A 26,772-nucleotide genomic window follows, 5' to 3' on the forward strand; every position below is an offset into this window, starting at 1 on the left:
TCCCGAGTGATCATGTGCCAATTTTGGGCAAAAAGTGCTAGTTTTCCCTCCAAGGAAGCTGCCAGAAGATAAGTGCTTGGTGCTGGCAGGGGAAAGTCATTGAGACCGTTTCCTGTATGGCTGTGATTTTTCTTCTCCGCTCTTGGAGGTTGAAGCACCCCATTGTTTAGGCTTGAATGAACTTTGGGGCTGTGATCTGCCTCTGGGGCGTCTGTATCTACCTCTTTGTGGCCTGTCTGACACTGGAAAGGACCAATTCTTTGCAGGCCAGTTCCTGCTAAATCTGAGAGGCTGTACCTGTAAGATATCCTTGACTGTTTGCATAGATTTAGCTTTGTCCTCCATTTTCTTCAAAACCCCTTCTGCTTTAACACCAAACAAGGTATCATGTTGTAATGGAGCATCTAATAATTTTGCTTTAACATGATCGGGCAGATTCTGTTTTTTTAACCAAGCATGTCTCCTAATGACAGAACCTGTAACAGCGGCCCTGCAAGAGGCCTCTAGGGAATCAAAACCACATTGCAAAGTATGCTTTCCTACTTGTTCAGCAGCATGCAATAAATCCTGCATTTCTTTGTTTTCTGCACATTCTGAAATTGTCAACATTTTTTGTTTAAGCAGTGACAGTAGATATTGCTGATATTTAAGCATATGAAATTGACAATTTAAAGCTCTTACAGCCAAGGTAGCAGAAGTATAAATCTTTTTCCCCCATATGTCCAGGGCCCTTGAATCCCTATCAGAGGGTATAGGGTTTTTTTTTGTAGTGGAAGCATTGACCCCTTTGGGACCCTGAGAGATAAATTTCTTTATAAAAACCCTGCTGCAGACCCAGAAACTATGTGAATCAGGAACCCTGTTAGTATCTATTCAAAACACCACCAAATAAAGTAAAATAAAAAACACACCATCACCAGCACTTCACCAGTATTTCTTCTTTATTTAAATAGCGATCTGGTACCTTGGCCTTTCGCCTTCATGGATCACAATATATTCACATTTTAGCAAATATATATACACACATATATATCCTAATTAACACAGCCAACTGGCATTAATTAATTCCTATTAAACATTTAAAGTGATACAATTCATATTATTTTCACATATAATGCATCCATCATTTCATCAATACTTCACTACAAAATTATATAAATAAAACAGTATAAATATAAATATAAATTAAATGTATGGAATATTGAGCAACACTATAATCATTAATTATTAAATACCCAATTCATGATTCAGACCAAGGGGCTTTAAGGTCTTAAATTTCAAGATCATTCTAGTTTCTAACTCAAGCAATTTACTTATATGGTGCCCCTCCTCTTTGAAAAAGGCTTACCTAATACACAAAATTTTAAACTACTAGGAGAACCACCATGTTTTACAAGGAAGTGTTGTGCAACAGGGCTGAATTCACTATGGTTTAATATCTTTTAAGTGTTCTAGAACCCGAATTCTAACCATACGTTTAGTCTGCCCTATGTACCACATATCAGCACAAAAACAACCCAGAATATATACCACCCCTATCGATCTGCAGTTAAAATATAGTCTAGGGACAAATGTTATACCATTAATAACATTCAAATTCTTAACCCTGTCACATATATCACAATGACTACATGGAAAGGTGCCAGAAGGTAAACCATTGATGTTATTCCCTTCCACAAAATTATAATTTAACAATTCCTTTAGATTCTTCCCCTCTTGAAAGAGAAGGTAATATGTTTTGGGAACAAGACCAATATTTTCATCCTTACTAACAATATGCCAATATTTTCTCACTATTTTAGTTAATCCCTTTGAAAAGGGAGAAAATCTTGTAACATAAAAAAAGCTTTTTTTCATCATCAGTATCCCTTGTATCATACATTTTATCTTCAAATTTCTTATTCATATTCAATGCATAAGGTAGTTTATGTGGACCATCATAATGATCCCCCAATACTTTATATTTTCATCTCAAAAGGAGTGTTTCATCATAACCTCTTTCACTTAACCTTAACAAAACCTTATCCAACTCATTAACTCTTTCATTCCCTAGTGTGGTCATAAATTCTTTTAAATTCACCAAATGGTAGTGAATTTAACAGCTGTCCAGGGTGCACACTGGTAACATGTAAAAACATATTCACTGAGGTTGATTTTCTAAATGGCCTAAAGCTAATTAATTCTCCAACATTATATAGGGTTACATCCAAATAATTAATAAATTCCCAATTTAATTCATAAGAAAAGGTTAAACCATGTTCATTATTATCAAGGGTCTCAAAGAAACCCAAAAAATCATTAACATCACCTTTACAAATGAAAATAAGATCATCTATAAAGCGCTTATACAGTATGACATTATTCTTAAAAAACTAGGGTAGGATAAATACATTTCTTCTCAAAAAATTCCATGTATATAATAGCATATGAGGGTGCAAAAGCAGCCCCCATAGCCATACCTTTTAACTGCAGAAAAAACTCATTATTAAAAGAAAAATAATTATGAATTAAACAAAATTCAAGTAAATTAATCAAAAAGGTGGTTCTGGGTCCATCACCCATCATTTCCATGATAGATTCCAAACCCCATCTACGACTAATGTTCGTATAAAGGGATTTTACATCAATAGTAACCCAATAGTAGTCATTCGCCATCTAATCGGAGACACTTCATTTAACAAATCTTGAGTGTTGGAAATATGTGCTACAACCTTCTTTAAATGTATTTTCAAGTGGAAATCCAGAAATATATTAACATTACTTAGAAATGAACCAACCCCTGACACGATAGGTCTACCCGGGGGTGGGTTTTCTTAAACATTTATGTATTTAGGCAAAGCATAGAAAATGGGGGTTATAGGTTTCTTAATATACAATCTACTTACATCCTTATGATCAAAAAAAACAAGATGTTCCCCACTTTCTAATAAAGTCAACAGTTCATCATTATATTCCACTATTGGGTCCTTTATTAAGCGCTTATACTCATTTGCATTATTCAGCAAATCAACCACCATTTCACTATAATTTTGTTTATTTAAAATGACCCAGTTGCCTCCTTCGTCAGCACACTTAAAAATAAACTCAATTTTTTGTTTTTCAATGCTTTTCAAAGCAAGCCATTCATTTTTGTTTAAATTATAATGATTCTTTTGCTTTAAAAATTCAGTAAGTGTCTCTATTTCTTTAAACAAAACTTTCACAAATACAGAGATGGCAGGCACCATAATATTAGGTACAAATTTCTTATCAGTTGCCAAAGAAGGTAGTGTTAACTTCTCATATCCAGTGTGGTAACAACTAGAATTATCTATTATTTCATCCAAACAAGAGAATTCAGCATCGTCATAGTCATAAATTGACAGATTTAGTAAATCCTCATTCAAATTCATTATTAGAACTGTCTGAATGAACATTCTCAGCAGTAACAGCAGCATTTTTCTGAAAGAAAACTTTCAAATACAATTTCCTTCCTACTAAATGCCTTTAATTCTAAATACAAATCAGCAAAAGAAGGAAAATATGTAGGCACAAATTTACTGCCCTTTAATAATACATCTTTCATATCATTTGTGAGATTCAAATCAGATAAATTCACAACATACAAAGTCTGTTTGTTGTACTCAATTCTTTGTTACTTGAAGTGATTTCTTCCCTTTCTGCCATTTCTCCCCCGGCTAGATTTATTTGCCTGAAAGGAGTGTTCATTAATCGGAGAGACTGAAGTGCCGATAGCACCCTCAGCTTCCAAGTTTATGGAAGCTGAAGAATCAGTAAATGTAACATTTTTTGAAACATACTTTGTTACATTTTGTTCCGCTGATGACGCTGACACACTCCGCCGCTTCTGGTAGCCGCTTCTAACCTTTGACCCACTCCGCGTTGGTTCACGCTGCCAAGAGAAAAGAATTCCAGTCTCATAATCTTTAATCTTAAATAAAGAAGAAATACTGGTTAAGTGGTGAAGTGCTGGTGACCCTGTTAGTATCTGTCTGGCTTAACAGGAGCTGGTGGCAAAGAGTCAGGAGACAGTCTGAAATTACATCTACAATGTCTAAAACAGGAGGAATAGCAAGGGACCTGTGCTGAGGTAATAAAAGGAAGTCTCTGAGCCTTTTCTTGGATTCTGAGTAATCTTGGCTCTCCCAGTGGAAATGCTCCCTCATAGTATGCAGGGTTTCCCCAAAAGAATAATCCTCAGGAGGAGAGGCTGAAGGAATAGATTCTTCAGCATCAGAATCCTCATAAGGAGGAAGAGAATATTCCTGGTCAGAAGAGGAATCAGAAGAAATGGAAACCTGACCTGAAGATGCATATTCTATCTCTTGCCTAGGCCTCTTATCAGGAGGGGGATGGGAACCCCTGATTAAAGTAATTACGTCTTCGGCCATTTTAAGCATCTGTTTTTTAGGCATGGAGGCCTGTCCAGGAGAATGCTGTACTTGTTTCTTTGTCTTTAGAGCGGCTTTAATCCTTGCCTTTGAAGCTGAAGTTGGTTTTACATATAACTGTGTAGGCCTGAAAACACCCTCAGAAGCCGATGCCTGCTCAGCGGCTCCAGACCCATCTGAGGAAATAGTTTCCGAGTGTCCAATACCTTGAGTTTCCAGCGGCCTAGTCGGCTCCACATGGGAGTCGTTAGCCGCCTGTGGCTCTGATGTAGCCGGCGTCAGGGGCTGTGAAAGCACCTCACTGAGAACCGTCAAACCGGCGACAGGCCTAGCAGAAGCCTAGTCATCGGTTTTGGACCTCGCGTGCCTGTCCTTTTCTTTGCGCTTTTTATAAACTCCGGTAGTCGGTTGCTCCGACGGCATTATATAGTTAAGTATTCTGCCAAAATAATGAAATGCAAAATCGTACCGACGCTTAATACTGCGTTGGTTAAATCTAGCATAAAACCGACAACTAGCAACATCGTGGTCAGGGCCTAGGCAAGAAATACAGTAAGAATGAAAATCCTTATGAGGTATTTGCTTCCCACAAGAAATACAATTATTAACTTTTTCTGACATCGGTCTGGAGCAAGAAAAAAGTTTCCCCAACGGGGTACTTAGCTTTAATGAAGACTTTGGATCTGAAATTCGAATTTGAAAATCTCAGGAGTCGGCCGACTGGCACTTGCGAACTGCTTTTGCTTCGGGCACCGCGTGGCAAGAAAGACTGAAGAAAATGGCGTCGGCTGCATCTTTTATACCCCTGGCGCACTGACGTCAGGGAGGAGGTGACAGCAACCGATGCTGGACCTAGACTTTGGAACTCAGGCCGACTGCGGGTAGCCTGCCAGCAGGATAACCCAATTGTAATGACTGCAACAGTGAAACATGATGAACATCAGCTCGATCAATCTTGCTCTCATTGGCATACATATGCACACACTTTTTTAAATTTTCTTTAAATTTTTTTTTTTTTTTTTAATTTTACACTCGTTAAATAGCAAAAAAAGTTGCTTAGCGACTGTAAAATAATGGCTGCCATTAGGTTACCTTTAGTCGGAGATCCACAACAGCTTGATATGCTGTTGTGAAGCAGCAGACTCATTTTTTTCTCAGGCATTGTCTGTAGATTAATACGCTGCTGGAGAACTTTCGTTCTTGAATCAGGGTGCAGATCTGCAAGTCCCCATTCTCTAAGGTGTGATCACACATATCCACACTTGGTTTACAGCTGACAAATACTAGTGAAGTGATTTTAAAAGTAGTAAACTAAAGAAAATCCACTGCGTAGTCAAAAAACAGCTTGAATGGCTGCACTAGAGGTCAGCCTTGTAAGTCAGTAGAAAGAAATGTAGAACATGGAAGCCCACCAGAGCATAAACATCAGTGTGCAGCATGCGCAGTACAACACCTGCAGAAAAAAAAAACACTGCTAATCTAATCCTCACATCTGACAGCTTTAGTTTAAATAGTGTAAACCATTTGCCTGTGTTATTTGGACATACAGGTATTATACAATGCACACACAAAAATACACCAATCCACGTATACAGTTTATGTAAAGCAACCTTCATATTTGTCAAATCACAAATGATGAAGAAACAATACATAAAAATCCTCTTTCAGATACATAGCACAGCACATTTTAACCATCTTCTTTCTCTCTCCCTCTGTCATTAATCTAGAACATGCTTTAGCAAACTACATGACCTGAAAGAATTGAGAAGTTTCCTCCAATTACTATAGGCTTAATACAAATCCTTAACATTAACAGACCAAAATGACATGCTATGGCGGTATTCAGGAAATCAATATGGCTTGAAATACCAGTATGACCCATAAATATGGATGAACTGCTTAGGACAGTAAGAAAGCAGTGCACATGTCATAGATGCACAACAGTTCAATTCAAAAATAAGACATTAAGACAGTGAAGAAAACAACTGATCCCAGCAGCAAGAACTTATGAAGACTCTGGTTCAGAAAGAGTTAATGGCTGATCAAGAAATATTGCAGATGGGTGGGTCTGAATATCCATCATCTGCTCTCTCTTATCAAGAACAAAGTTTGTAATAGGAGTGAGGGGCTGTTGCAATCAGAGGACACTGGAGGGTGCTGAATCATCATCACTGCAATGTGTGTATATATATTTACACTGTCAGACTCTTATATTTTACTGCAAAACCACAGTTGAAGAGGAGAAAGGTGGCAATTCCTCTTAGGCCAGGTTTCACAGCCCTTTGTCTAATACCAGGGAACCAGATTCTACTTCAAATTGCACAAAACACCAGGACTCATGGCAGTAGCAGGCAAGCCTCAGTTCACAACTAAAGATTCCATCTGAACTGGTACCTAGAATGCTAATGTGCAATATGCCTGCTGAATTTCTTTCTGCAATACTACCACCTTAGATGTGGCAATAGAAAGTGGCACAGCAGACTCTAGTGAACACTGTAGGTTTCTTTGTTTAAACTTGCAATTACTTGATGTCAGAATCATAAAGCAAATGATGTTGCTATTGCAAACTTTTTCTAGGAAGGGAAAATGAGGAGGAGGAAAAGGCAACACAGTGGCATTGTACCAGAACCATTTTAATTTTTAAACCAACCAGTAAACCATTACAGCAATATTCAATAACAACATACCCCCTTGAACTAGACCACAAATGACTGCTGTGGAAACTTCAGTTCAACTGATGCACTCTTTTCTCCTTATCTTTTTCCTACTCCTATGTGTTTGTGGGGATAGCTCATGTTCTCACAAATCTAAGGAAAAGCAAGACTTGGTACTCTGACCAGATCTCAACAGCTTAAAAGGATTACAGGCTGTGCAGCCAAAGTTGTGATCCAAAGGTTTAGGACTGAATCTGGCCCTTTTAGCTGCTGTGATTCTAGACACACACCAGGGGCTTCCATAAAACTTACTTTGTCCTGCTCAGAAGGCACACTCAGATACTTGCCTCTCCTTTCTGTGTTGCTACGTTTTCTGTTTTGAATGAGAACTTGCTTTGCTATTACTGGTGTATTTGTGTGAAGAAGACACCTAAATGAAACCTAAATCGTAAGCAAGCCAATTTTTGCCATCACCCCTATAAAGCCACTAATATGGTCAGAAGCAATCAAGTACAGAGTTAGGTCCAGCATAAAAGTTAAATGTACTGCTCAAGTGTCTCCTGGACAAGGATAGTAAAAGTGTCATGTGTCTTCATACAGAGCAGGAAAGTATGACTATAGTACTGACTGTGGGTGGCCAAAGATTTTGATCATAGCTAAATTAATCAGAAGTGTAAACAGGCTTGGTTTCTTAACAGACAAGTAAGGTAGCATAAATGCAAATAGAAAGAAATCACTATTTGATGGTTAACTTTTGCTAGCAATTTAGTTCAAATTTAAGTTTTGTACAACATGCTGAAGTTGCTAAATACTGGTTAGCAAAAGCATTTCTAAACAAACAAAACACCCCAAAATAAGTAAAAAAAAAACAAAAAAAACCCCACTTACCTCCACAATCTCTATAATTCTTTTTCTTCTCATCAGTTATGTTATACATATCCAATAACTCATTTAAATTACTTATATAGTGTGCATATGACTTGATGTCTGAAGGAGTAAATGAAATTTCAGTTTTTACAGCTACTGGTACGTGAGTCAGTCCTAGGGGAATAAAGACAGCCATATTAACTGAAATATTAACTGCAAGACAGCAGAATAATCCACCACACAGGACACTTCACATCTTACACAAAATTTAGCATTTAGCATTCTCCAAACTTGCTATACTCTATTATGCAGTACGTAACAGCACATTACACACTTCACTATTGCAGAATCACAGCGCGCATAATCCAGACATTTACCCGTGGTGCTGAGATAGGATGACCCACACAATATTGCCACATCAGTACCCACACAATATTGCCACATCAGTACCTCTAGAAATGATTTAAGTATGGGATCTTAAATGTCCCCTCCACAAGGAGCAGACTGGTAAACCGCGCAGATTTCATGACTACTTTCACTCAAGTTAAAATCTGTTTTTTTAACACTACACCTCACCTCAGGAAAAGCAATTATCTGTAAGCTTCCAAATAACAAACCTGTTTTTCCCCCATCACTGTTTCTGCTTTATTAAAAACCTGTTTGCTGCTTTAATAAATCTGTTGTACAGGAGTCATTTTAACACACACGGATACACAGTACACAAAAAATGCAAAGTACGATTCAGTGAAGCCAAAGTTTATGCAAAGACATCCAAATGCTCAAAAACAGCACTGCAGCTGCAGCACAGAGGAGAAACTTTCTGTCAAAGCAAATCATATACCTGGTTTATCTGTAAGCAGCTTTTCATAATTCTGAGCAGTAACACTGGCTAGGATGCAGATATATACCAATAAAGGTTTGTTGCAAGTGGGCAGATCTCACCAGGTGCAAGTCGGTTTTCTGCAGTAGCCAAAAAACTTTGGTACAAGTAAGGAACAGGTGCATAAATGGAGGCTTTGAGAATCCAACCTAGATCTTTAGGATATTTACAGTCTCATGTATTATTTTTAACTGTTCATAACATTCAGGACTTTGCATGTGCTTTCTTAGATATCTCATGTTAGACAGACGCTCAACAAATATTACTGTAGTAATATAATCTCAAATCTTACAGCAGGATCCCATTGATAGTAAGTGAACATCAACTGTATCAGCTGTTCTATCAAAAACAGCTTCAATACAGGTTACAAAATGTTGGTAAGCCTCCCCAGGAGGAGTACAGTGACTGATTTCCAGTGTGTAACTTTGGTGCCTTAATTTACTTTTGCAAATATGAATATGTGCCAGCAGAGAGTGGAGTTTGAATACTTGGCCAGCCATTAGGAACAGATGACTTTATTAGTCTCAATACTGGCCTCCTTGAAGACAATCTCACCGCTAAATAAACTTATGACGATATCAAGGCATACCTTAGCACCTTTGAAAGGCATGCAACCCAGGAGAAATGGAATCAGTATAACTTGGCTAAAATATCCCCACAGCTAAACAGGCAAAGTACTGGACATGGAAGGTGTTTGCTATATGGGCCATCAAAAACTGAAAAAAAAAAAAAAATTGGTCTGCTAGGGTTCATCTCTTCTGAAGCACAGACAATATGGTTTCATAAATGTACACGTAGAACAGCAAGACCACAAATTCTTTATCTAAAACATATTTTAAACTTGTAGTTAGTGCCTGAAGTAGAAAGAAAAAGTAAAATAAGACATCCCATCAGCTGGTAAGTTCAAAAGGGCACTCCCAAGTAAATTATGCAAGTGGGCTTTTCAGAGTAACCCTGAGAGTACTGATAGATTTATTCAAAGTTTACAACCTAATGAAATTATTTTAGCAATGAGCAACCTATGCCTCTTTCTAAGAATGTACACATCTAGATACCCAGAGATGGTCAGTAACCAAAATGCTTCTGATGTGGGAAGAAAGAGGCACACTAAAAATTAGTTATTGTACCAAATATCTGATTTTAACCAACATGATAGCAATAAAACTGTAAATGTTGTGCCTGTAAAAAAATGTGCTTTCTAATGAACATGCTGACTATGAAGCTGCAATGGAATGTGGTAAAGTAATTGTTGGAAATGCATACTAGCATGTAAATGTAGATCTAGAAAAAGGGAGATATATGCATCTTTACCTGCTACTGAGTGTATGCCTTAGAAAAATAAGACGGCCAGTCATAATGTACAAAAGTCATGGTAAAAACACTATGGAGTCTAAAAACACTGAGAAAAAAATGGCCAAAGAGTACCTGAAATGGTCACTTGGCCAGGCACAGTGGCAGTGTCCAAACAAATATGTAAAGGGAAAGACATGGAGTCCTCATATGGAGACTTCAACTAATATGCAGCCAATTATCCAAAGGCAAAATTCAACTATCCTTACAAAGAGCCAAACTAAAAGGGGCTGGTCATAAAGAGACCTAAAAGATATGGTGAATAAATACAAGGGTGCATAAAGTATTTGAGCCAAACAATAAGACTGATATGTAACCCAGTTGGAGGTAGAAACCCTGAATACAGAAATTTCCCCAAAGCTGGTCTGAGCAGAAAAAAGTATAAAGGATTTGAAGGAACAGGAATTATAGTTGTAAGGGACCACTCAACTATGATGAAGAGGTCAAGGCATAGGAGAAGACAGTCACAGATATAAAATTCATCACGGCAGAACTGTACCACACAGGCAAGGACTGTAAGCAAAAACATGTATGTTGGTGGAAAGTGTACTTTACTAGTTATCGCTGGAAGACAAGGAGAAAGAAATGGGTGATATGTCACTGTCAGTCTGGCTGATAAAAGACAGACATCCTTCATACTGGACACCAGCAACACCCTGCTCACCAGTCTATAGGACATCAAAGGCAGATGGAAGGAATACAGCCAGCAGCTTCTGAATAAAGAAGACCTCAAAGACACTGCCTATGATGAAAGAAGAGAAGCCTACCAGAGAATAAATAAGAACAGCACTAGAGAAAATAAATTCAGGGAAAGCAGCAGGCTCTAATAATATCATAGCAAATATGAAAAAGATTTTAGGTGAGGTAGGAGAGAAACTGCTCCTGAGGGGAACTTATAGCAGTATTGAGAAAAAGGCATATCCAATATGATTGGAGAAGAAACATACTACTGCCATTGTTCAAGAACAAAGGGGACATTTCTCAAATGTGGGCAGCATAAAGGTATAAAATCCCTAACTCATTGCATGACATTTTTGTAGAAAGTGATTGATAAAGAAATATGCAAAGTAGAAGCAAGTGAGATGGGGATGAGCAGTTTGGTTTCAGATCAGTATGCAACACAACTAACCTGAAATTTACAGTGAGATAAATACTTGAGAAGAAGCTACAGACGAAGAAAGGGTCCAACTGGGCATTCCTAGACTTGGAGAACACATATGACAAGGTCCCAAGAAAGTTGATTTGGGCAGTCCTATGGTAGTTTGAAGTCCCAGAAACATTGACAGAATTAGTGCAGGCTATGTACAATGACCCAATGACTCAAGTGCGAATAACTCTCGGCCTCACAGCGGGGTTCCTATTATGAGTGGGTGTGCTTCAGGGTTCAGCTCTGAGCCCACTGCTGTTCATACTGGTAATGGATTACATTAGCAAAGATGTCACAGGGGACAGATCAACAAAGTTGCTGTATGTAAATGGTGTACCATTACAGGCAGACTATGAGCAATAATTTCAGCAAGGGATAGGGGACTGGAATGCAGAACTAAAGATACATGGGATGAAACAAACTGAGTACAGATTAATCAGCTGCTATGGAAACAAACAGGGGAATTCAAAAGAGGCTGACAACTGAGACTGAAGGGAAAATAGTGGAACAGGTTAACAGCTTAAATTATCTGGGAGGGGTGGTTGAGAAGAAGGGAAGTCTGAATGCGGAGGTCAAAGCTATTATCAGAGAGGCTGAGACAAATGGCACAGAGTGATGTGGGTAGTGTGTGATGTAAGAATGCCAAAGAAGCTGAAAGGTAAGGTGTACAAAACAATGGTGCAGCCAGTACTACTGTGTGGTACAGAAACCTGGGCAGTAAAAGCAGAGTAGTTAAGGGAACTAGAGATGATGTTGTTGAATTGTCTCAGGTCGGAGGTAGGATGCACACTGTGGGACAGGCAAAGAAGTGAAGGCACAAGAGCAGAAGCCAGAGTAGCTCCAACTGCAGATGAGGTCAAACAGGACAGGTTACAGGATGTTGAGCACACATGCAGAAAAACAGAAGACAGTTTGGTGGAGAAGATTTGGGACAGACAGGAAGAAGGCTAGAGGAAATGACAGTGTCCAGCATAGAAAAGAATGGATTGTGTGAAAGAAGTCCTATGAAAGTCAGGCATGAGTGTTGAAAGAAGGTGGGAGAGTGGCATTGAATCGATATAGATGGTGACAGTTGACACAACACTCCTAACCCCATATAGAAAATGGGAGAAAGGGGATTGGTGATGATGATATTGTTAATGGTTATTAACCTTGGGATATGCTTAGCACTGGTGTCGTAAGAGGATGTACATTCAAAATTTGTCCACTAAATTGTCACCTTCAACAAAATGAATTATTCCTCTAAAAGTATTTCTCCTACAATAAATCTGTGTGAAAATATGTAGAGGCTAAAGAGAAAAGACACTGGTCAAATTAGTATGACAAATGGTAGCACTAAACGTTTCATGGCAACATTTTTTTAATCATTCAGTTTTTGCATGTTATTTATAAGTTGTGAAATGCATGTTTTGTTTTATATTTTGGTACTTTTTTGTAGACTTGGTGTGGGATTTTTAATAATTATCTCTTGTGGAGTAGGTTTAGGTTTTGTGTGTAGTAGAATGGCATAACAAAGCACTTTGTGATTAATGAGGACTGCTACAAAACAGGATGAAACGTACTTGCACTTACCCCATTCCCACAGTAGTTCATTAAAAAAAACTACAACACCTGTGTATGGGCTCATCACAACTATACAAGGACCAGAACTACATAATGGGTGCAATTTTGCCACTTTTACTGTTACACATATGTGATCAGTTATATCCTTTCAAGGGTATGAACAGCAGTTTAAGAACTTTTGTGTAGTTTTATACATATTCTTGCACTGTTCATATTTGCACTACAGGTTGTTACCTTTCTTTTCTAACACATCTATGTTTCTCACATTGAGATGCCATATAGTTTTACTATTCATAATCAAATTGAGCTTATTATGCTTTCGTGCTTATAAGCACAATGAAATAATGAGGTGTACAAATGTTATCACATGAAGTTAAACAGATTTGATTTGACATACCTTTAGTGGGCTTCAAAAGCACATGAGTAGAATTATGGAGGTCCTCCTCCACTCTCCAATGCTACCCTACTGTTTTCCACACAACAGACTCCAGATGCTTGGCTGGAATCTTCTGTGCCTTCTAGGAACACTGCTACACGTAGATTATATCCTTCAGAAACATTCTATGATAATGATCACCAGTACTTATGCTTAGCATAGCCAACTTTTGTACTAGAGCACTGCATGGACCCTGATGACTCCTACATGTGCCTGACCCCACAGTACCACTTACATAATAAGTTTAATACTGCATGTTTGACAGGTAAACCTTTCTCACGCATATCATATCATATTACAGAGGAATAGAACAGTGGTGGCATTCCAATGGCCTGCACTGCAGATGTTCATTCTTAAGTGTATTTTATTTAACATATTTTTCTCAACCACTGTAAAATTACTGCCTTGCATGCATGCAGTCCTTGTCCATGCTCCAACTGTGTATCATCTATCTATCCATCTACCTATAATTTGTTAACTGTGCAATGGTCCGTTAACATTTACTTATTATTTACTTGTTCAATGCCTTTTCATACCTCTGTGTAACATTAATGATATCAAAAGGCAAATTACTCCACAGTCTAATCAGCATTACTGTCAAGAATATGCTCTTATAGGTCCATAGACATGTGTGATTGTCAAAGGTTAACATCATTGTCCACATAAGTTCCCAAATCCTGAACAACTGGGTCAATACTGTCAGCATGGTAGTTTCTTTTCCTTGTATTATAAAGCTTGATTAAGTTATGGTCCCACAATGTGGGCTTTTTTTTTGGGGGGGGGGGTTGTACTACATTTGCTCCTACTGGGTACAGCCGCATAAATGCTACTTAAAATAACACTTAAATCTTTACCTTGTATGTCAATCATGTTATTTTCATCATCTATGCTTCTTTTCAGTCTCAGAACTTCCTTACTTTCTTTCCTAATGGAGTCATAAATCCAAAGCAAACACTGTTCTTGCTAAAGAAGGTAATGGATCTTATACTAGAAAAATCACATATATAAAGTAAGTCAAGAGATAAAGTAGGTGACAAATTATTGGTCACAATACTTTTGCTCTCAGATAGAAAAATCACGATAATATCTATAAGGGAAGCCAGGTGACATAAGTTTGCTTTGATCACATTGTTTTTTTTCCAATTTATATTACTCTCTCAATGTTTACGCGGTGGTGGTGCTGCGGTAGCGTTGTCGCCTCACAGTAAGACACTGTCCGGTTCGATTCTCAGCTAGAGAGTCTTCTGCGTGGAGACATGCGTGAATGGGCATACCTTCGTTGAAGGTTGTGCGTCAGGGCTGGTAACTCGGCACGTAAAAATCAATTGCCAATCATTAGCGGACCGGAGTTCCGCTGTGGCAACCTCTAACCGGGAAAAGCCGAAAGACACAACATTACTCTCTCAATGTTTATTGTTTATGTATAAACTATTTACTACCTATATTTCTCAAAGTTATATATTCTTGATTGTTATCGATTTCTTGTATTGATTTTTAATGAATTTTTGTAATGGAGCTTTTCTCACGGGGCCTCTGCTGAAAAAGGGCCACTGGCCCTGTCGGACATCCCAAGTAAACAAATGTAAAATAAAATTGTGACCTTGTTATCTGGAGTGGGAAATGAAAGAATACTGTGTCACAGAAATGTTCTGTTTAAAATGTGTACAGCTAAAGTGGTACACTGAACAGTCACAACCAATATTTGTAATAATTAGGACTAAACACAATAGGATGAAGGAGAAAACCACCAGGACTACAAATTAAAATTAGTACCTTGGTGTGGTGTGAAAAAAGCAGCAGGGCAGTCTAACTACAGACAGAAACCCATCTTTGAGGGATGTACAAAGTTAGCACTCAAATATGGTTATTGCACAACATACATGAGAAGTAGGGTGGCCTACCGAGAATATAACCTTTTATTTAGATAAATTACAGACTCCTAGAAGAAGAATTTATTCCCCTGGGAGGAAAGGGACTGCTGCTATTTATCTATATGTGCTGGTCAGATTAGCAACATGCACAGAGGGCAGTAGGGGAAGATCTTTCAATAGTGCAGCTTAAAACTTATACAAGATAAAAACTAGCATATTTAATCTATGGGGAATGCAAAAATTAGCCTGCTACTGTGCATCTCTGGGAAAGAGAGCACTTTTTAGTGTAATCAAAAGACACATACTCATGCTCATGTTATCTGTTGTGGGATAAAACAGGCAGAATTCAAACCATCAATCATTGAATTAGCACACAGTGTGTACCTTGAGGAAGGTGTTTAGCTGGGAAAGATCCAGGATGGGTCTCCACTGCTTTCCTGGAAACCAACCAGGAACAGCCTGGAGCAGAACCCTTTTCCTACAGAGGGAGAGAGAGAATTGGTCCTGTTGTGCTTTGGGAAAGTAAGTCGTGGAGGATAGGCGGGAAAAGGTATAACTAGTTGTGTGTGTGTGTGTGTGGGGGGGGGGTATGGCTTTGAAAGGAGTCCTTTCCAAGACATTATTGTAGCCTTGCTGAATAATTATGATCACAACAGAAAAGTCGGTAATCATTTCCTAATTTCTAGTACAGGAGGAGAGCCTTTCGGAAAGAGGGAAGGTGAAACTAAGGGGTGGGGGATGAAGGCAGTCACAGTCACAAACTAACTTATCTACAAAGAGAGGCCTCGTAGATCTGCAGTCCTTTTTTAAAGTGTCATTTAGTCTTTTCTAATTTTTTTCTTTTGATTCACAGAAGGGCTAGCCTCTCTGCAGACAAATGAGGTGGACTTGGCAGGGTAGTTTCTCTGGTATCTGGGCACAGAAGTTAGTAGAACTTGTCTGTAGTCCTTCGTAGTTCTCCCTTGCTCTTGTAGGATCTTGAACCAGCTAGCTGCCTGTGGACCCAATAAGAGACCCCTATCTAGAGGAGAAGCTAGGAGCTTTGCCTTGAAATCTTCAGGGAGAGACCAACTGTAGCCATGAGTATCTCATAACTGAACCAGAAGCAGCTGCTCTGGAGGAGGCCTCTTTTGCATCACAGCTGCAATTAATGCTATGCCTAGCCACCCCAGTCGCTTGAGCCACAAAATACACAGCCTGTTTTGTATCTGATATATCAGCAACAGCCTTACTTAGGCTGCCAAGAATAGACAAAGATATTTTGTAATGCAAGTCTGATAATTAATGACCCTGAAGGCTAAGACAGAGGAAGCAGAGCCCACCCTCCTGTCCATGTTCCTACTGTCCTTATCTGACAGAAGGACATTAGCAGAAGGCAGGAGCCTAGATGACTTAAAATAAGCTAGAAAAATACCTGAAGGATCAGCTACAAGGTTCTTAACAAGTTAAGTTAATTTGGAACGTTACAGAATCCATTAGGCCTCTTAGGGACTGGTCGGTGGGAGACGGAAGCAGAGGACATAGATGTGAAAACATCAAGGAATGCTTCCAGGACTTCAGGGAGCTGGAGTGTCCACTTCCAAAGGGTTATAGTACCTTTTCTGAAAGTCAGATTTGTTTAGAATCCCACTCAAAATGTTTCATCATATTCATGATAGTTTCCCCAAATAAAGTCTCTGCCACAAGGGACTCAAGGGAGAAAGAAAGTCATCATCTGAAGGCAACTGTCCAGAATAGTGAATTTTTGTAAGAGTATGCTAGGGAATGATCATCAGAATCTGAAGCCCCATCCTCATCCTCAGAGGAAGATTCCAAAGACATCTTTTGATTAGTGAGGGGAGGAATAGAAAAGGAGAGAGTCTTGAGAGCTACAATGGTCTTGAACAGGCCCTAAAAGAAGTCCATTCCACTCCTCTCTAGTATCTTGATGTCTGGAGGGAGGAAACATGTTTAGTCTTTTACCTTTTTTTTTTTAATGGATGATGTCCACTTGGACTAAATATGGAGACTATGACCTCTGATATCTCAATAAGAGATCCCAGTATCTCTTCCCTAAGTTAATCTGAGGTGTACCTTCTGGACCTTGCGAGATGATAAGTGGTTCCCTCCTTGTTTGTCCTGTCAGTAGAAGCAGTCACCTCAGACATGCGGTACTTGGACACAATACTAGCCTCCAGCAATGTCACAGTAAACGGCTTCTGAGAATTGCAAGTATAGCGCACCCGCAGATGTAGCTGAAGAGATATGGGTTCTTTCCTACCTGACTCTGGTGACACCCCTATAGGCCCAACACACCAAGGTGGCAAGAGGGACAGATTTTATTCTAGGTGACACATCTAGTTTAAAAAGGCAATAGCACAACCATAAACAAATTATTTCATCAGTGCACCAGTTAGCAATAAAGCAAGGTGAGATATGCATGCAATAAAAACATACATTCACACTCTTCCCCAGAACTCAACAGAAGAAAGTCTTGAAATTCAAACATGCACAAAGAAAGCAATATCAATGAGCAGTAAAGCTTTATAATGCAGCAATACAAACACAGGAAAAATGCAATGTCATTAAGCAATAAAAGAGTCATAATACAACAATACAGATATGAGAAAATGCAATGTCATTGAGCAGCAAAATTCTTGAAGACAGCAGTACTAACACAAGCAGAATGTAATGTCATTGAACAATGAGGATTTATAATGCAAGAATACAAATATGAGAAAATGCAATGTAATTCAGCAGTACTAACACACTCTACCCCCTTGATCAATTCTAAGCAGACCAGCTATGAACACTATTATACCCTGTTCACTGGACAGTGACTACTTACAGTCTTGCTGCCAGCATGATGGGGCCCAAGTTGGAGCTGTATGGATCCCACTTATTTGTAATACACAAAGTGTTTAGGGGGGAAACCACAATCTTATAAAAATATAAAAATGACAGCCAGAGCCTCTCATCACTCCGTCGAGAATATTCTAATGGCCAGGCGCAGTGGTTCCTCTGATTAGAAAAGTAGAAAATCACCTACTAGAACTCTGGTAATCATCTATGGCTTCTCGGTACTAGGCCCAACGGAATTCCTAGCTGAATCATAGCAGGCGTGGAGCTACTTGTTTCAGACTTCTCTCCTGATTCCACAAAATACCATCATCCAGGATTTCAGCCAGAGATGGGACACAATCTGCTACTTCACTTCCCTGTCCCAAAGCACTACAAAAGAAAACCAGTCATGCTGCAAGGCCCTTTTCCCTTCAGCTACGTGTATCAGTCTTCCCTCCTTCAGCTAGTGTTCCAGTCTCCTCTTTCACTTTTGAAATTGTCTTTTATATTCATGAAAAGGAGCTCCACCTTGTGGTGTAATGGGAAACTACAGTCTTACTTCTACATGAAACACAGTGGGAGCTACATAAGCCATAATGAATGTTCTGCATCCTCAGTGGGTGCATCCGTGTCCAACTAGGCAGACTGAATTTTGGGCCTAAGTCTGCTGAGTTCTCTTGGGAGTGGGCAGTCCATCAGGTGCAGAGAGATCCTCCATCTTGGCTCGTGCTACTTGCTTAAGTCTTTGATGATTTAAGTATATGAAGAAAAAAGCGAACATGAAGTCTTGGGTACAAAGGACTGCACATGGAAGAAGTTTTGTAATCATGCTCTGTGCCTAAACATAAAGGCACTAGGACTGGAGGACATTGTAGGTCATCTGCCTACCATACTCACTTCCCCTCCAAATAGAATAACAAAATCACAGATTAGACTAAACGAGAAAAAAGACAGTTCCCCAACTAGGCACTTATCTGAATCAATGAAGGCTTAGGGTACAAACAACCATGCAAAGATCAGATCAATGGCTGCAAGCCCTGTGTTCAGGCTGGCAGCGAGATAATTTATGCTCACGTCTGCTTATGTACCCATAAGTTCACAGGCTGAGGTCATACTGTAAAACTGATTTCAGTCAGGACATCAAATTATATGATAATAGCACCTCAACCTCATGTGCAAAAATGGGAAAGGGTTTCTTGATAAAATAAAACAAATGCAATACAAGAATTAATGTAAGTTTTCTGTTCTGTTGGGAGTTTTAAGAGTTCTTGGCTCTAGTCTGTCAATGTTAGCAAAGAATTCCTTTGCAAGCAGTGAATAACATAACATCAGTTAATTAGTGGGAGGAGCTGAGAAACAGCATTTCTCTTTTAGTTAGAAATATCTCTATTTAGCTGAAGTGTTTGTCTGGCCTGCTTGCTGTGCTCTGCCTGAACATTGCTGATCTCTGGCTGCATTTTATTTTTCCCTCCCACCTGCCCAATTGTTGTTGGTCTTCTTGAATTTGGTGGTTTCTGAGTTGCCCGCCTCTACTATAAATCTGATTTTGAATATTCCTTCCAGTCCCATCTCATCAGCTCATTCTACTGAGTACAGAGAAATCATTTGGAAAGGTCCACCCGCTTAGTTTCTCAACCTTGAATTATCTTATTTTTTCCTCCCTTCCCACTTAACCTAAAATTGCCCTTTATTCAGCTGCTTTTACTGTATTTATGTTCTACTTTACTATTTTATTTTGGTTTTGCTGCTTGTTCTTAAAATTATTCAATTGTGCTTATTCGGCTGCATTTATTTCTGCTTGTTAGTAGCTTTATTAAACTGCAACGGTTATTCTAAGCCTTTTGGTTTAAGCATCTGTTCTTCAGGCCAGTTATTTTACATTAAGGTATGTGGTCTACACTCTTGTGGGAGGAAAGGGTAGCTTCTGCCCTTCTGTACTGGAAATTGCTGGTTGAAGACGTACTGTGCATACTCATTTGAACTGTTTTTTTTTTTCTGAAATTGGTGCACTTCGTTTGCTGTAGCATAGACTAGATTCAGACCTGCTGAATCTAGCTCGGTTTGTATAACTTGAGCACTAAACTAGGCCATCTTTTGTTGAAGAGGGTTCCCTTGCACCCAAGTGGCAGGAGTGTGCAGTTAGAACTCATCTGATTGAAGGTTGCTGGAGCAGGGCTCAGTTTTGAGTTTTTTTATTGGTTAATTTGTTAAGATCAGTTTGTGCTCCTTTGCTACATAGCACCACATTTGTGCATTGAGCACTGTCATTGGTGGTTACAGATGCAAACACCTTTCCTGCAAAATTTCCCCAAGTACTCTTCTGGTGAGTTCTCGTGACTGACCCTCACTGACAGGCAATATATTCAATGAAGCTCCTGAGGTACCAACACAGATCCTACCCACTAGCCCTTCATATTTTTTGTCCACTTCTGTCAACATGCACACCTCACCTCCTGCACCTACCAAATTTAAAACACAAACCTACATATGTGAAGGTCCTTACAAGAAGCTTGCCTAAACATCAGGGACCTCCTAAACACAAACACACTTCACATGATGTATCCTCTGCAGAACATAGTACACATAATACATCACACACCAGTGTCTCATCAGTCAAGCCCCCAAGGTATAACATAAAACATCTTAGTCATAGGCAACTCAGTTGTGAGACACAAGGGTGTCCCTTTCACCAGGTTGGATAAGGAAAAGGTCACAGTCAGCTGTCTGACAGGTGCCAGGATCTGTTACATCACACATGTACTCAAGTCTCTCAACAGGCACTGTTATGATCATCAGTCCATGTTGGTGTGAACGACTGGAGATGTACCTTACTGGACTATATAAATAGAGAAATAACGGAGCACTTGGATTATGTGTCTCAGGCAGGTATGTCCCTAGCCTTAAGCAGCATTTTACCTTCACCTAGGATGATGCCTCAATACAATTAAAATTGATGGACTTCAACAATTGGTTTAGTTTCTGGTGTCATTCAAAGGGGATGACATGGTTGACAGACCTCAATGCTTTGCCAGAGACTGTCTTCATCTGTTACCCCTGGGATTTTGGTTACTGGCCAAGGCTCTTGCCATCCCCATAGTGCCTTTTTTAGGCAGTCACAAGAACAAAATTCCCGACATAAAAATACCCTCTAAAACAGCCTCAAGGTTATGCTGCTAAAAGCTAGGAGTCTAAACCAGAAACTGCACTCACTGGAAGTAGTCCTCACCCTGGAAGATGCTGACATTTGTGCAGTCATTGAGACTTGGTTAAGGCTGCAGAGAGCACCCTAGCTATACCAGGTTACATTTCCTTCCACATGTTCAGACCACAGACCGAAGACATGAGAACCAAAGGAGGTGGTGTACACTGGTTAAAAAGCACAATTCCCTTGAATTACTTCAGGTGCAACTGACTGTAGGCAAGACCCCTCTTCAGGTCATTGCCAGTTATAGGACCCCCTCCATGAATCAGGACATCCACTCAGCCTACTTGGATCTACTTGAATCAATCACGATACAACCAAACACCCTGGTTTTGGGTGACTTTAATTACCTCTCCATAGACTCGGTAAATTATACATGCTCTAACTCACTCACCCAAAGGTTCCTGGACTTCATTAACTCCAATGCACTGGACCACCTGGTTGACGCACAAACAAGGGGCTCAAACATCCTGGACCTGGTGCTCACCAACATGAGAGACCGCTGCAACACCCAGTGTGTGGCCATCCCTAGTGCAATCTGACTACAAATCAGTCTCACTAGAAGTGACTAAAACACAAGACCCCCTCTTGCCAATGACTAGACTAAAATTTTCCAAGGCCAATTAAAACCTCTTACATGACAGCATAAATAGTTTCATAGCCCCTCCCCGCACATATGGAACAGACACCTATGCCAAGTTATACACCAGTGCTTTATACAAGCACCTGTACACTTGTATTGACTCTGCCGTACCTGACAGAACCAAAGCAAGATTTTAAAGGAAAAACAAACCTGCCTGGTGGGCAATTGCCATTAAAAGGCTATACAATAGGAGAAAGAAATTGCTTTATAAGAGCAGGAAGGAATGGTCTCAAAACTGGAAACGCACCCTCCTCAACTTAAATGAGCAAACAAGACACCAGTGAAGTCCTCCAAAGCTAACTATGAATTCAAAATTAGCTTCCCTAAGGATAACCACAAGGCATTATTTAGTTACATCTGTAACCTCAAAAATTATAGCCCAGATTTGTGCTCACCTCGTAGTTAATGGTACTAAATATATAGAACCTGTGAATATATCAAACCTGTTGGCTGACAGGTTCAGTGAAAACTTCACCCCCCTGTACCCACCACATATACCACAAAGGATCCCAAACACCTGCCCCCAGGCTATTTTCTCTGATGGGCAGGTCTTTAATGCCCTCTCCAAGGCCAAAACCACAGCTTCTATGGGACCAGACAACATCCAGGGTTGTGTTCTACATGGCTTAAAACAGGAATTAGCATTACCATTGAGCAAGCTTTTCAATCACAGCCTAAGCACTGGCTTCATCCCACTGGAATGGAAAACAGCTACAGTCATCCCTTTGCACAAAGGGGGTGCATCAACAGACCCTGGGAACTACAGACCCATTAGCCTGACCAGCCTTATCTGCAAGGCCACAGAACAAATCATCATGGACCTTATCAACAAAGATATAGGAAATCTCCAAATGCTCTACTCCACCCAGTTTGGCTTTGTTAAGGGGAGATTAATTCTGTTAAACTTGGTGGACTTCAAGACAGTCACCAAAACCCTAGACAAGGGCAAATATGTGCATACGGCCTACCTTGACTTGGCTATGGACTTTTGACACATTGCCCCACTCAGACATCATTGATAATATATGGGTTGATACCCAGCTGGGTGAGTTTAACAGGTGGGTTCCAAACTGGCTCACTGATAGAACTCATACGGTTAAAATAGGGGACTCCACCTCCTCCAGCAGACCCGTAACTAGTGGTGTTCCACAGGGATCGGTTCTGGGGCCCCTACTGTTCAGAATCTACTTCTCCAAAGTACAGGTTATAACTAAAGGACTGTGGCTGACAAAGTATGCTGATGACTGCAAACTGGGAGCAATCACTGAAAAACCTAGCGATGTCAACATCTTGCAAGAAGGTCTTACTCGGATTAAAGACTGGTGCCAAAGTCATGGTCTTAAACTTAATGCAAAAAAATTGTCTTCCCCTTTGGCAAGGGTGACATTCCTTCAAACTAACACATCAATAGCAATATCCTAAGCACACAGTCAGTGGTGAGAGATCTGGGCACACAGGTTGACAGCAACCTTAACTTCAATCACTATGTCTCCACAGTGGTAAGAAGGGCATTTTATACTGCTCATTTCATAAGTAAGGGCATTGCCTCCAGAAAAAAAGAGGTTATAACCCCCCCCCATACTCTTCCCTCATCAGGCCAATAATAGAGGAAATGCTCCACTTGGTATGTTCGTTTCCAAACACCTGCAGCAATTGGAGAGAAAACAAAGGTTCCTTACGAAGAAAATTCAGGGTATTCAAGATCTGTCTTATGCGGACAGACTGAAATCATTGTTACTTTACTCTGTCTCATACTGATTGCTCAGAGGCGACCTGTGTCTTGCATATAGAGCAATCTCTGACCCAGCTTTGATGGAAATGCTGCACATTCGCAAGTCAAATGGCAGACGGGTCACTCGTTCAAAGGACCTTAACCTGGTATGTGACATCAACAGAACTTGCTGGAGAGACATATTTGTCTCCCAGAGGTTGCCCCACCTTTGGAACAGGCTTCCTATTCATGTTAAACAAAGCCCCTCATTGGCCTTATTTAACTGCAATTTGGATGACTGGAAATGCACTCCTGGAGTTCCGCCTGTGTCCCTCTTGGACAGGGGCAAAAGGTGCTGACTTTAGTGTTTGCTTGAACCAGACACCCTTGGGAACATGAGTTGAACTTGGCTAGGCTTGTAAGGGCCCTGAGGCCATTAGCCTAGTAACCTCATATAATCCTATGAATTAAAGGAGTTGCCGAGGATTGAAAAAGCTAAAATCTGTGATTGGCATAGGAAAACTAATTACAAGGGGTAATATTGCTTGAGAAATTGACTTTTTATTAGCAGGTAAAAGTACAGAGTTTAGTGAGAAAGAGTTGAAATATAGCTTTATCAGACCATAAGCCAATAGTAAATCCAGCTGGACAAGTGGCTAAAGTGGGGGGATTAATAAAAAGTTCAAACAATATGGTTCTCATAAGATGGTAAAACAGCATTTCAAAAGATGGGAAGGAGGAAGTGAAGAGTTTTTTTTTTAAATACTTAGGAGCCCCAAGTATCAAGGTGAGCTGGGACACAACTTGGAGAACATATGAACTGCTGCTTAGGAAGCTAAATATAAGGATAGGGAAAGTAGGTTTTTGAAAAGGGGAATGAAGTGACTAAAAATGATGACTAGGTTTTATCAAGAAAGAAAAAACTGTATAAACTATACAGAATGCAAAATAACGAAAGTAAAAGTAGTAAAATATGCTCCTTACTATGTGTGAACAAAAAAAAAATGAAAGTTAACTGGTCAATGGTGGGAAGAAGTGAAAGAAAACACTTGGAAATGGTAGAGAGGTATTTACAGAAAAAAAGTTTTGGTGAAAGAAAATATATGAAATAAACTGAAAATGGAAAAAGAGAGAGCAGAATAATGTACAAAGGTAATAGCAGAAGTTAAAAAAATCCACTCGGAAAAATAAGCATGCCAGGACTTGATGGTTTATACTATAATTTTTTAGCAGTTTAAAAGAAAACTAGATTACAATTTAAGTGAAAGTGTGCAAGGAGAGGTTGGATGAAGGATTGAATAAAACTGTAAGTTTCTGAGGAAAAGGATGTTAAGAAATCCGGATGTCTACATCACTGAATAGTAAAGATTATCTCTTCTTTACAAACAGTGCAGGAAAGAAACTGGAGAAATGAATAAACAAAGGTATAAAATGGTGGTTTAACACAGAGAATCATTTTAAAGAAAGGAGAGGTTATTTAAATTGGTATTGACCTGGAGAGGGCTTTTGATTCTGTTCTGAGAGTTATAAAGGAATGCTGCAGGTATTACAAGAAATGACATTAAACGTGCATAAAATGACATCATTATACCCCTTCAGTGAATGGGTGGATGGTATATAAATGTCAAGTTAATAATGAGGGTGGGAGGTTGGCATAATGGTTAAGGTATTTCCCTTACAGACTCTAGCTACAGGGTTTGATTCTCACATGGTGTAATTGGCTAGGCTTAAAATTACCCAGAAGGGTAGTTAGCCTAGTACTAACCTATGAAATAAAGCAGGAGTGCCTCTTGACCTCTTGAAACCCCTGCTATTTGCATACTATGTTAATAACTGGGTAAGTAAGGTAGCAATGATGTGATAATTATGCTGCTGACATGACAATGTCAGAAGAGTGAGAAATGTGGAAGTGATTAGAATAATGCATGCAGAAAGTGATAAAGTGGGCCTAAAGTTAATTACAGAAGTAAGTAGGAAAGTAGAGAATAGATAGTAAGAACAGAGATTAAGAGAGACAGCACACACATTTTACATGAGGGTTTCGGAAAAAGTGACAAATATGACCACACATAGGAGACGTATGTGCTGAGCTAGAAGGGGTTGCAAGTTACTCAACGGGGGTCTATGCTCAACCTGAAGTCTTTGATAAAGTATTATAAAATTTGGTTTGGGGCTGTGTGGGGCTCAAGAATTAATCCAGTTAAAAGGTGATGTAAAATAGATCAAAGATGAATAACCAAAATTTATATATGAGACAATCAGCTTTTTTTTTTTTTTTTTTTTAATTTCTTTATGGCAAGATTTTCTTTTTGCAAAAAAAAGACACGTGATAAGAGAACAATGCACCGGGTAAGTTGTTATAGGCAAGTATAAAGAATGTTGGATACATGGACAGAAGATGAAATGTAGAAAAGGGTGGATCTGATTTGAGAACCAAGAGATTTAATAAAGGGTAGATAAAATGGAAATTACAATGTAAAGAATGGACATCTAGTAAAAGGTGCCATGAAGCTTGAGTAAGTTTAAAAAAAAAAACGCAGTAAAAGCTATAAAATAGGAAACATTAGTGGCACTAATAATTTAAAAGACTTATTGGAGGCTTCCATACAGAATGATTCCACTACAAGACAACATGAAACAAGACTGTGAAAGAAAATTCTTCCACACGTAATCATCTCAACCTCTTTCTCTACATCCCAGACAACCACTATGCATTTATCCCACCCCAATCCTTAACTTTTCCATCAAAAAGACTTTTTTCCCAAACTCTAGACCTCTACCACCTTCAGTCAGTAACTCTTGTAAACAAAAATGTTGCTACTTAGATTATTCTCTCACATTCTACTACTGACCTCCATATTAACATCCTATCACTTTCCCCTTAAACTACACTACCACAACCCCAACCTCCAGCCTCCAACTTAACCTAAACAATTATAATACATGTCCTAGCCTTTTCAATCCATCCATTAATCTGTCTCAAATACAGAATATTTCACTGTTGTCACCCCTCTCTCAAAACAAAACATCCGCTCAGAACCACCCTTAAGAATTATTATAAATTTTTACTTTGAAACTCAAAGATGCAATTGTGTGTGGACATTCACCCAAACTCTGGCCCTAATCTAAACCCAAACCTCACCACCAGTTCCTGTAAACACCATAAAAGTCCAGATAACTCCCCTCCTTCAGCTATATGCCATCCCTCCCGTAATACATAGTTTACATTTTCTACCC

General features: G+C 39.3%; 1 protein-coding gene across 1 annotated transcript in view; it reads right to left on the reverse strand.

Annotated features, from left to right (window-relative positions):
- The window catches only part of ATP1B1 (ATPase Na+/K+ transporting subunit beta 1), a 367,918-nt gene that overhangs the window by 250,851 nt on the left and 90,295 nt on the right, over positions 1-26,772 (reverse strand). The window contains exon 3 of the mRNA XM_044072355.1: positions 7,934-8,086. Coding sequence (XP_043928290.1) covers positions 7,934-8,086 — 153 coding nt within the window. The remainder of the gene's footprint in view (positions 1-7,933; positions 8,087-26,772) is intronic.

Source organism: Protopterus annectens, chromosome 5.part0 (assembly GCF_019279795.1).
Source record: "Protopterus annectens isolate FY-2018-M chromosome 5.part0, PAN1.0, whole genome shotgun sequence".
Lineage (NCBI taxonomy): Eukaryota > Metazoa > Chordata > Ceratodontiformes > Protopteridae > Protopterus > Protopterus annectens.